This window comes from Trachurus trachurus (genome assembly GCF_905171665.1).
Source record: "Trachurus trachurus genome assembly, chromosome: 21".
In the NCBI taxonomy this organism is placed as follows: Eukaryota; Metazoa; Chordata; class Actinopteri; order Carangiformes; family Carangidae; genus Trachurus; species Trachurus trachurus.
The window spans coordinates 14679222-14691668 of NC_139899.1; the positions used below are offsets into that span (position 1 = coordinate 14679222).

At 43.4% G+C, this 12447-nt stretch overlaps 1 protein-coding gene across 4 annotated transcripts in view; it reads left to right on the forward strand.

The window, feature by feature from the left end:
* The window catches only part of fmnl2a (formin-like 2a), a 52668-nt gene that overhangs the window by 31131 nt on the left and 9090 nt on the right, over positions 1-12447 (forward strand). For all 4 annotated transcript variants that reach the window (XM_083997243.1, XM_083997242.1, XM_083997245.1 and 1 more), the window contains exons 6-16: positions 719-874; positions 4537-4645; positions 4879-4955; positions 5757-5850; positions 7283-7357; positions 8698-8808; positions 9140-9289; positions 9727-9828; positions 9974-10295; positions 10516-10713; positions 12243-12367. In XM_083997243.1, the coding sequence (XP_083853369.1) occupies positions 719-874; positions 4537-4645; positions 4879-4955; positions 5757-5850; positions 7283-7357; positions 8698-8808; positions 9140-9289; positions 9727-9828; positions 9974-10295; positions 10516-10713; positions 12243-12367 (1519 nt within the window). The remainder of the gene's footprint in view (positions 1-718; positions 875-4536; positions 4646-4878; positions 4956-5756; positions 5851-7282; positions 7358-8697; positions 8809-9139; positions 9290-9726; positions 9829-9973; positions 10296-10515; positions 10714-12242; positions 12368-12447) is intronic.

Consider the following 12447-nt stretch of genomic DNA (forward strand, 5'->3'; position numbering starts at 1 on the left):
GGTTAACGTGGGCCGGTGTGTCCCCCGCCGGCTAATAATGTAGGCTACAGTGACCTAATATACAAAACAAGAACGATATGCCCCACCAAGGATTCGATCCTCAGTCTCCTGCAAAGTTAGCAATTGCTCTAACCACTGCACCACCGTAGCCTTCATTTATTGAGACAACAAGAGCGGATTTGTACGGAAGCGCATTGCATTCACTTGATAAAATAAAATTTAGACACCTTATCTCGTAATTATGAGAAAAGATCTCGTAATTACGAGATCCTGATCTCATAATTACGAGATCCTGATCTCATAATTACGAGATCTTTTCTCATAATTACGAGATCCTGATCTCATAATTACGAGATCAGGATCTCGTAATTACGAGAAAAGATCTCATAATTACGAGTTCAGGATCTCGTAATTACGAGATCTTTTCTCGTAATTACGAGATAAGGTGTCTAAATTTTATTTTATCAAGTGAATGCAATGCGCTTCCGTACTTAGTTTATTGGTGGATGTAGAATAAGTGATGACAGCTGGTGAGCTTAGTTTAGCCACATTAGCTTAGCCAGGCTGGTTAGCTTGGTCACTGGTTGATGGTGAAGGTGCTTTGATGACTGGCAAGGAAAGTTTAGCTAGGTCAAGTATCATGTGTGCCAGAGCTATTTTATTGTTGCTGCCAATGTTTCAAATAAAGTTTATTTTCACCTGTATGTTCTGACGACAGGTTTGATGGAGACGCTTTGGAGAATAACCCTGAGGCTGTGATGGATAAGTCTAAGGCCTGGAGCCGCTCCATAGAAGACCTGCATGGAGGAAGCACCCTGCCGTCCCCCATCACTGGGAACGGCATCACACGTGCCGGCCGACATTCCACGTTACGGTACGATAGCCACACACAACTACCAGTGATGGTTAAAAAGATCCAATCTTAACCACATATATTTGTCTGACTTTTAAAGAGCAATGTGATTGTACTGTGATTATTTTGAGAAGTCACACATTTCATATGATGCCACAGGAGACCCTTTGTGTGGTCATGAGGTCTGTAAGACTGGCTTAAGACACATTTCTGCAGCAGCATGCAAATACCATTAGTCTGGAGTTTTCAGATTGTCAGATTCAGGCCAGTTTTGCACATGATTATGACACATGACAGACAGTTATTTTGTCTGTGACAGATGATGGCAGGAAGAAGGAAAGATCTCCTTTTATGGAATAAATCTTTTTTTTTTTCCTGTGATGTTTTTATGAAAACCAAACAGAGCATTTGAACTCCAAATCCTGTTCACACAGTATTTCACAGCAGTTAATTCATAAGCCCATGCTAATATGTGCTCTAATATATGCTCTGCAGCACAAATCCCATTCAGTCGTGCATTATTTGTCTAATCCTCCCTGTCATTCCATTGATGTTTCAGCGCTGACTTTAGTGACCTCCAATCCGTTTGTTTGAAGAGGTTAACAGGAAGACATTGTACACAAAGAGCACTATTGATTCAATATGGCACATGTCTTCTTAATATGAGATCCTTGGCTTATGATAGTCTGATAATTCTGTATTCATTGTTTTAAGTTGTTTTCTTTTCTCAAAATACATGTTATACATAATACATGAGTAGATGCACCACAGGAAAAAAACATGTTTTCACTCTGCTGTTCCCCCATATTTCAGTTACTTCAATTGTCATGACACAATCAGACCATAACTGATGTCCTTTGTATTTCAAGCTTATCCATTAAGTGCAGTGCATCAAAAATGTTGAAATTACTGAATTACACCAATAGATCTTATAATAGTTATAATCTGTACACTAAATTATGTAATCAATCAATCAATCAATCAATTTGTTTATTTCGGGCATGTCAATTTAAATAATCATCATCACACTTCATCTTAGTTCAAATAATACAATACACATGGCCGAAAGGGAAAGCGGGAGAAGCAAAAGCTTATCTAGTCCCGCCCCCATACCCAAGACAACTGAACAATATGTTTATTTAATTGTTACTTTTACTCTATTTATCTCTTGTTTGTTGGCAGAGCTTTAACTGATAGTCTTAGTCCTGTCAAACAGCTATATTTGCCCATATGAAAACTGTAAAATGATCATTCACTGGTAATTCACATTGCATGTAAGCGTGTGCCTCCTCCAGATGTTTCCCTCGTGTCACCTCTGGAGCGTGTGCAGCATGTGTAACAGGTCAGAGTGTCTTCATTGAGGCTGACTGTTTCTTCTGTTCTGTCCTGGTGTTCGCCCGTAGTCATCTGCTCTTCTGTCTGCCAATCTTCGACAGCAGGCAGGTCTCAGCTTCGCTCTGCTGGCTCACAGTCAGCTTTCTGCAGCCTCAACCACCCCTCCGCTCCCCCTTCAGCCCCGTCCAGACACATACTGCTATAGTCAAGACACACACATGCACACACGTACACAACACCCCCCCCCCCCCTCCCCTCCTTCCCCTCCATTGTACTTTATACCTCCCTGCTAGTGCTGCCCAGTTTATTTGTCCCGCTGTCTGTGTCGGGGATGTGAATTATTTGTACTGTCAGCCTCCCCTCCCTCGCTTGAGACTGAGTTCTCCTTTCCTTGGAGCAAATGGATTTTTCTGCATTCATTGTTCTTGCCTCTGTGCCTGTGTGCTGCTTGCGTGGCTCCCTAAATGCCATTCGGAGGAGAAGCCTAGCCTAGTTTCTGCAAAAGCCCTGTAAAAGCTCAACTCTAGGCTACAACTAGTGCAGATAGATTAGATATACTTGAAAAATCTTCTGTATTTTGGATACATCATCATGTTTCCCTACTTAATAAGAGATGTCACATAAATTATGAGGCATTTTGTTCTGTTCTGGTAATCTGGTTTAATAACTCTTAAATATCCAATTGTCCATCATACAGAATCTTTATCACTCCATAGATTTACCTTGAGTTAGAATAATGTGAACCCTGACAAATGGATTTCAAATTAAGACTTGTATGTTTCTTCTTTGAACTGCCCTCTTGAAGGACACCAAGCACAGTGACCTGTCCAAAGTGCTCTCATATAAGACGGTATGCCTGTGGAGTTACATGGAGTTGGCTAGAAGTCCATAGCTGTGTTTGTCTGTATTTCATAGTGTGTAGTTGTAGTCTTAGTGTTTGATATTGTGTGGTGTTACCATTGATTAAAACTAATCTGCTGTTATTTTTACTCAGTCCATAGTGCATTTGATATATATTGTCTCAATGGACACATTCAGTTTGATAATACAATTTGACAATTGTCTCTTTTACCTTAGGAAAGTCGCGCCTAGCCGCCTACTGTCATTTCTATCCATTTGAATATTTTGGAATCACTTCAACCCACCATTTTGGCTCTCAAGGTTCAACTTTAAACTCTGTCTAGCTTATTGTCTTTTTGTAGTGTTTGTTGAACTTCTCATACTTTTAATGTATGACTTTTTTTTTAATGTGTCTATAAAAAGTTCAATTGTGCAATGTCAGACAAGTCGAAGCGGGGTATTACATGTTGCCTGTGTGATGTAATCATTTATCATTGATTTGGTGCGTGATAAGGAGGAACTTGTCTAAATCATTTCCTCCAGATTGTGCCACACCTCAGTCTGGATGTTAATTGATCAGGAGAGGAAAAGTATGGAGCCTGCGACAGAAAATCCTTTCAGATTGTTTTCCTCTGCTGCGTTCTGTCAGAAAGAGTCTCGCCAATCGACTGTGTCAGGGAACTTGTTTTGCTGGTCGACGCCACAACCTGCTGAACACATGTAAAATACGCACAAATACAAAGATAGATTTGTATAGATTGTAGACGTACACTGGTTTGAGCACAAACACAACATTTTCAAGGCAGGAAGTTCAACTATATAGCGTGAACTTTTGTAATTAAAGATCAACTTAACGTCTTTGTCCTAAAACTGCTGCCTCTTCCTTGCCCTTGCCTTTTTCACACAGACACACTCACTGTGTTGTGACTCAGAGAAGTCACGCCTTCAGGCATGGGAGCTGACACGAATCAGCGTGTCTATCAGTAGCCTGAAGACACATTTTCCCCCAGAACTCGGGCTGGTAATTGAACCTCGTGACAACAGTCTGAAAATAAACTGTTTTGCTCTGACCGGCTCCGCATATTATTCGGTAATAGTGCTGCTCCAGCATTTCTCTCATTGTGGGAGCTGCACCAGGAAGAAAGGCCTTGTTTTTGTTCACATAAAGCTGCACAATCACCGTGCTGCATGCAAATGACCGGCTTCTATTGTGCTAGGTGTAAGTTTAATATCTTTGAGAAGGCTGTTAAATTAAAACGATTGAAAAGAGGGCATCCTGCTGCCCCTGGCGAGGCTGTAGATTATATGGCCTTTGTGCGTGTTGATGTAAGGTGGCGTGGCGGTTTAATAGCCTCCTCATGAAAAGGAGATGGTGTGTGACGACGCTATTCACTAATGGCATTTGTTTTCCTGTTGGTGTTTAGATGCTCGTAGACCCTGGCACTTTCTGGAGTGAAACAGCCGCCTCTTTCCTCTTTTCACTCAATTGTTTTTGTGTAATGTTGCAGTTGTAACACTCTGCCCAGCCGGCGGACACTGAAAAACTCCAGACTGGTCTGTAAGAAAGACGACGTCCACGTCTGCATCATGTGCCTGCGTGCCATCATGAACTACCAGGTCAGTCCCCTGCACTCTCCTCGAGGCGTCCACACAGACTCCATCCATGTCCCTCTGGACTGAAGCACACTCATCTAACTGTGACCTCAGTTCAATTTGCTCTACTGCTTGTTCTTCATATATCATTTATTATGGGGGAAATGCACCTCTTGTTCATTCAGTGGCTCTTTTTCTCTGGTAATTATCTTACGTGTCTCCATCTCTCTCCCTCTCATTTGTTTTTCATCTTCCAGTATGGCTTCAACATGGTCATGTCACACCCACATGCTGTGAATGAAATTGCACTAAGTCTCAACAATAAAAACCCCAGGTAAGTTCAAACCTCAAGTCAAGAATAACTGTGAGAATAAAAACACCTAAGGAAATGACTCTGACACAGCCAGGTGTCAAAAGAATCAGTAAAAATATGTGTTTGATTTAGAGCTTAACAAATCCAAATGTTGTACCAACACAGAGCCAAATTCAAAATGGTTCATTCAGAGTGGGACATTGGTATCAGTGAACCTGCACAGTCTGATCCAGACTGAGTGTCCTCGTCGCTCAGGGGCACATTTGCTCACTGTGTGTGTGTGTGTGTGTGGGTGTGGGTGTGCATTTGGGTGTGTGTCTACTTCATTGCTCGAGGCCAAAAGATTTCTTCAAAAGTGGAGGTGAAACCACTTCACATCACCTGTCACATATTGTCTCATCCAGACAGAGAAATCCTGCATGGATGAACCAGGATGCACAGGATGTCTCTGTTCTTTGTGCTCCAACTCACACACACACACACACACACACACACACACACACACACGGATTAGACCTGAAGTATTAGTATTTTATACCAGTTTTTTAATCCAGTGGATTAAAAGATGAAAATGTGGAGCTTATTTTTTCATTTTACAAAACTTTTCTCAGACCGCATAACATCAGTCTGACTGTGTAATTCAATATTCAAAATATTAAAAGGGCAGTGATTGTAATAAATATCGTATGTTTCAGCATTGGTCGGAAATCTCACTGTTTTCCACATTGTTTGCTCCTTTAAGTTTAAGTACGTGTTTGCTGCTGCACCGACACTTGTCATTTACCAACTGCTCCTGCTTCTTATTTTCCCCCTGTTTTACAGAACTAAAGCTCTGGTCTTGGAGCTCCTGGCGGCAGTTTGTCTCGTGAGAGGAGGCCACGAAATTATTCTCTCTGCGTTCGACAACTTTAAGGAGGTAGGAGCTACACGGAGAGAGAGGAATCGGGGGTCTGATGTACCATTACATTTCGACTGTGCAGTTTCAAAACAGTGACTCAGCCCTGGAGGAATGCTCCTCCGGCAGATGTGAGACCAGCAGATCTCACCGCTCAACTGCTGCAGAGCAACAGCATCAAGGAATGAGCTCTTTGTCAACAGATCACAGGGGCCAGTTTTAGCCTCCTAACACAGTAGAACCTCCAGAGAAAATAGTTATGCGTGCGCGTGTTAACTGGATTTGGCCGACACATCAAAGCTCAGGACGGCAGAGAGACAAATGTAACAGACAACCTCGCCTGACCCTCGCCTGTCTGGATGAGGTATCCTGGCTGCCGGAGAAAAGAGTGGGAGGTTTATGATGGAGTGGGCGCTAACAGCAGCCCCACTTTGTAGCATACGGCCCGCAAACATGGGCCGACTGCAGTTAATGCAATATTTACACCCCTGAATGAAATATTGAGTGTTGCTCTCAGCGGCATTGGCATTAGGAGGAGAATAAGACTTAGGGAGAACGTAGCTCTTCTAATGAGATGAGGGCTGAGAAATGGTCGTGATAGTGAAGGCTGCTGGAACAATGCAAGGATGCAAAGTGACACTTGAAGATGTAATGTTATTAGACTGAGTTTGCCAAATGACTTTGATTTCCTGTAGCAGAAATTACATGAGGGGGCTGCAGGCTGAGGCTCTGGGCGTTATTCAGAGGTTTTTCTTTTTTTTTTTTTTTGGGTAGCACACCCCTCCACTTTCTTCTTCTCAATTCTTTATCATGCTCCATATCCCTCATTGCCCTCCGCATGAACTGTCTGAGCAGCAGAACATCTCCTCTCCCTGTCTTTTATCTCTGCCTCTGTTCTTCTGTGTCTCCCAAATTCTAGTTCAAGTAGGGTTTTACTGGCAGGGAAAGTCGCATCCACAGCTAATATTGGACACAGATGCACTGTGTGAGCTGTTTATTAAATAAAAGAAGGATTCAGCAGCAGGTCATGAATGAATAACTAGATCATAGTAATTATCACGCAGAAAACTGAAACGTATTAGTGGCTCATGTCCCTAACTTTCTATTTTTTCCTACTGGTGATAATGTGAAGTGTTTGTGACAGAGCAATGCTAATAAAGTTTGAAGATTAAAGGGTCACACGGATACAGAGCTGCTCTGCGTTTTGTCAGCACTTCATGCATCCAACACACAACCCTTGACTTTGCTTCTGAAGCTCATGCTTGTTTCAACTGTTCACAGGAAGCACAGAAATAAAGCTTAACTCGCAATTATAATTCAATCAATAGAAAAATAACAACAGGTTGGTGGTGTGGGTGCCAAATATATAATTAACTGACTTGAATAATCACTGTGTCTTCCTCTCTCTACCTCGATTTCTTTCTAATCCGGTGTCGTGTGGTTTGTTTTGCAGGTTTGTGTGGAGGAACAGCGGTTTGAGAGGCTGATGGAGTATTTCAAGAACGAGGATAATAACATTGACTTCATGGTATGTACACACACACACACACACACACACACACACACACACACACACACACACACACACACACACACACACACACACACACACACACACACACACACACACACACACACACACACACACACACACACACACACACACACACACACACTCTCCGAACAACTATTGATTGTGTGATGTGTGCTTTACTCCCTCGAAAAGCCGACATCACACGTCGGCAAACTGCGGACGGCTTTTGAGCCTTTTCGGTCTCAAGAATAGTGAAGGTGTTTGCTGTTAATTTTTCATCACTGTCAAGTGCTGAGAGCCCTGTAGTGTCACAGCAGCTGTAATCTACAGGTTTATGCACAGAGAGCTGCAATACTTCAACCCTGAGGAAATAAAAACATGAATGAGGAGTTTCTAGGTGGTTAGAAACACAGACATTGCTTCCAGTTTTATGATGCACATTTGCAGGACTCTTGGTGTCACTCAAGTTGTTCCCATTACAGTAAAGAGCTACAGATGTAGTGCTGTACATCAAACTGGAGTGGCCTTTAAGTGAGGAAGCTGAGTCAAGTCCGCCGCTTCAAGGCTGAGTAATGCTAATCAGCCAGATAAGAATTTATTGACACTGTGGAGAAAAGAGCCAACTTCCATATGATTTTTATCCAGTGTGTGCATCCATTTAAGTGATCTAATTGATAGGGGGGACACACTGTGTGCATGTGTGAGTTTGTTTGAGCTTAAACCAACAGATGCTGTGTTCAAACAAATCTTCAATAGGACTTTGAGTGGGACCTCTGTGACAAGTTGTCGTCTGACACCAGCACGAAAGCAAACAGACTTTGTCAAAGCCGCCATGTCGCACGACACAACTGAGCTTCTTATAGGGAGTTCATTAAGCCTTTGTCAGTGTCAGGAGAAGTGTGTGCATTTGTGTGTGTGTGTGTGTGTGTGTGTGTGTACACTGAGAAATTCCCCCTTGATCTGTTTTTGCAGTCAATGCAGTTGAACTGGCTGATTTTGTTCATTTGTTTTCTTGGATCATTTTAATCTGCCAGATAAGCTTCTCTGCCAGCTACCTAAGCACAATCATGCGGATTTACACCAGGTTTCAGGGGATGAGATATTAAAAGCCAACAGATGTGATAATGAACATAAAAATATTTCAAACAAGTCCCAGGCTGTTGCAGAAAAACCTCAGCCTGCCATTAATTTGTTCATTAACAAGTCTTACCTTGCTTTTTCCAGCAGTTTGTTGAGATCTCAGGGCCATAAAACATTTTTTTATTAATTTAAGAGCCTATGTAATATACTGTGTATCCTCTTTCATCAACATTTCTTTTTCCATTCATTTACAGGTGGCCTGTATGCAGTTCATCAACATTGTGGTGCACTCAGTGGAGGACATGAACTTCAGGGTTCATCTACAGTACGACTTCACCAAGCTGTGTCTGGATGACTACTTAGACGTGAGTTGAGACGGGAGCACAGCAGGAAAAGTGGACAGAACAATGTGCTCGTAATAATCAGTATACAGTAGGTTGTCATTATGACAGTCCTGAGACAGCAGCCGCAGAAAAGTAGTCAATAATGGCTTTTCCATTACTTCAGAAAAAAAAATCAGTGAGTTCTGTAAATCCTCATGTCTTGACTCGCTGCAGAGGGTGAGATTGATGGCGGCCTCAGAGTCGGAGATGTCGGCCTCATGCAGTCAGCTGAAAAAATGGATATCTTCCCCGCACCCTGACTGCCACGCTCTGATTGTCACACCACCTCTCTTTTTTTGTGTGTGTTTTCCAGAAATTAAAGCACACAGAAAGCGATAAGCTGCAGGTTCAAATCCAGGCATACTTGGATAACGTCTTCGATGTGGGAGCCCTCCTGGAGGATGCAGAGACCAAAAACGCTGCCCTGGAGCGGGTGGAGGAGCTGGAGGAGAACATGTCACATGTGAGAGAACCTCGACTATTGATTCTACTCAAAAATCCATAAAACCGACCCCTTAGTCCCATTCGTCTTCTCTCACAAAAGGAATCCAGCATGTCAGGATGCTGATGGCACAGTGAATTGACAGGGTGCGCAGCAGTCTGTGTGAGGCTCCTGTCACACCAGCTTGTTATCATGTGGTGACCCCTCAGCATGGGATTTACGATGATCTATTACTTGTACTTAACAGTCAGGTGGCAGTGGCACATACAAAACACATTATAATTATGTGAACAGACTTTTCTAACATTCATAACTTTTAAGTGTTTTTGAAATCTACATATTAAATGCCTTGCATTCTGCTGTGCTGGATCATTTGCACATATTGAGTTATGGAAGCTGTCATCACAATGAGTTCATGTCACCGTGTGACCTCTTCCTCTCGGCTGTTGTTCCTATAGATGACAGAGAAGCTACAGGACATGGAGAACGAGGCCATGTCCAAGATCGTGGAGCTGGAGAAGCAGCTGATGCAAAGGAACAAGGAGCTTGACTCCATCAGGGTCAGTATCAAGTCTACACATGTTTAATGATAATGACAAATATGAGCTTTATTCTGTACTGTATGTATTAGAACAGTTTGATGTCCTGGTTCCTCTAATGTGTCAACAATCCCGCCTTCCTTGTGTGTGTCTCTTCCCCACACAGGAAGTCTACAAAGACACCAGCTCCCAGGTCCACTCACTGCGGCAGATGTTGAAGGAGAAGGATGAGGCCATCCAACGACAAAGTAACCTGGAGAAGAAGATCCACGAGCTGGAGAAGCAGGGCACCATCAAGATCCACAAGAAGAAAGACGGTGACATCTCCATCCTGGCCTCGCCGCCCGCCGCCATAGAGGGTTTGCCGGGTGCCGTGACGGCAGGAAATGGTGGAGCTGTCGGTCCAAACCATGTAGGAACTGTAGCGGGTGTGCCTGCTCCACCTCCACCACCTCCTCCACCCCCTCCACTGCCGGCTAACAGTACATGTAGGTTTTAATATTTGTACAGTTTATTAGCATATGAAACAGTTGATCATGAAATACAAAAAGGAGATAGAATGGATTATACAGATTTTGTCTGTAAGATGAAACTTGTTGCTAAGAACTGAGCTGAACGGTAAATGTAGTTAATTAAAACTCTGTCAAACTGAAACATGACTGACATGCAGCTCAGGATATGGAGCTAACCACCTCTCCTCTCTCCCAGTGCCAAATGGGCCGTCGTCAGCCGTTCCAGCGGCAGCCCCAGCCCCCCCACCTCCTCCGCCGCCTCCACCACCTCCCCCTCCACCGCCCGGCCCAGCCTCAGAAATCTCCGTCCCTCTGCCTCCTCCACCTCCTCCCATGGCCCCCCCACTGCCCGGCTGTGGAACGCCCACCGTCATCATGAACTCTGGGTTGGCAGGTAAGGTCATCACGTGTGAGTAGGTGAATGTGCAATATCGTAGTAGTGAGTATGTGAACTATAATGGGCATAGCAGCTTCTTTGGAACAACAGACATCAACAGACATCAAAATGACAGTAACTCCCGCAGCAGCTTTTTTTATTTTTTATTTGCTTTGCTAGAGCTGTGAGGAAATTCAGCTGTATTGTAACTACTCTTCTCCAGTGCAAATGAGCACTTTCTGCAGCTGCTTCACAATGAAAGCCTTCTTATAGACCAGTATCTATATTTTTTTTATCTGAAAATGATGGTAAAAATGTCAGATGTTTTCTGCTCAGATGATGACAACTGGTTAGTAACTAAATCAGATTAGACCCTTCTGTAACCAGATGAACCTGAAGTTTATGTCTAATATACTAAGGGGTGTACATTTCTACATACCTGTGTGTAAGCGTGAATGAATGTGTCGAAAAGATAACATCCTCACTGAGAAGCTTCAAACATTTAAATCAGAAAACACAGGAACGCAACCCAGTGATATCAGTTACTCCTCTCAATGCTTTACTTTATTTTTTATTTTATTTTGAAAGCATAGTCTTTTAGTCTTTTTTTTTTTTTTACTGCGTTGTGTGTGCGTGTGTGTGTTTTCTCACTAACTGCTGGTTTCTTAATGACTTTTACTTGATTCTTTTTTTCTCTGCCAACCAGAGGGACCCATCAAACTTTTCTGTAGGTTCTGCCTGTTATGTTTGTTGTTTCCTCCCTCCCTCCTCCCCACCCCGCCCCCCAGTGTTCCCCTTCTCCCCCACAAGTGTTGAAAATGGTATTTTAAGTCTTCGAATCCCAGCTGAAAACACCAGAACAACAGTTTCTTAGAGCGACCTCCTGTAAAACATTTTACACGACAAAAAGAAAAAAATACCACATTTCAAACTTTTTGCATGTTTTTACCTTCACGCCTTGCTCTTGCTGTAGTGTTGTGGTTGTGTGTGTGTCTCTGTGTGTGTGTGTGTGAGGTATCACCGCATCTCAAAGAGTTTGTTGCAGGCTGAGACACACTAACCTGCTGCTGATGACAGAAAGTGATAGGCGAAGCTGGAATGCTGTTTATCTTTCTAAAGGCAGCGTTATCTCTCTGTCCCTGCTGACACCTTGTCTGTGTGGTGAAGCCGGGCGCCGTCTCAGTATTCAGCTTCAACAAATCAGGCCAAGTGGCCACAAATAGTTTTAATCTCTCTGATAAATAGTCTGTTACTTGGCCAGGCAGGAAATCCTCCACCTCATGCACCATTTACTGTCAGGATATATCATTTGGCGTCATACTCCTGTCCCACATGGAGGCTTCACTCTGCTTAGAGGAAAAAATATCAAAGCAAAGTCTGATTGTGTGTTATTAGGGGTCAGACAGGGAGACGGGGAGTCATATCCATGTCTGTCACACATCCCAGATACCCATCCACCCTCTGACCTGCACGCGTAATGTGAATGTGTGTTTCCTGATATTTGATGAGGGGGAATCGCTGTGCTAACTCGACTGTGTCCTGTGTAGCTGTTAAGATCAAGAAACCCATCAAGACCAAGTTCCGTATGCCCGTCTTCAACTGGGTGGCCCTGAAACCAAATCAGATCAACGGCACCGTCTTCAACGAGATCGACGACGAGAGGATACTCGAGGTGAGTTCGGGCCGAGTAACGCGCCTGCCTGGCCTCGTTCCCATGGAAACGGGACACAAACTGATTTATTTGCGGCCGTC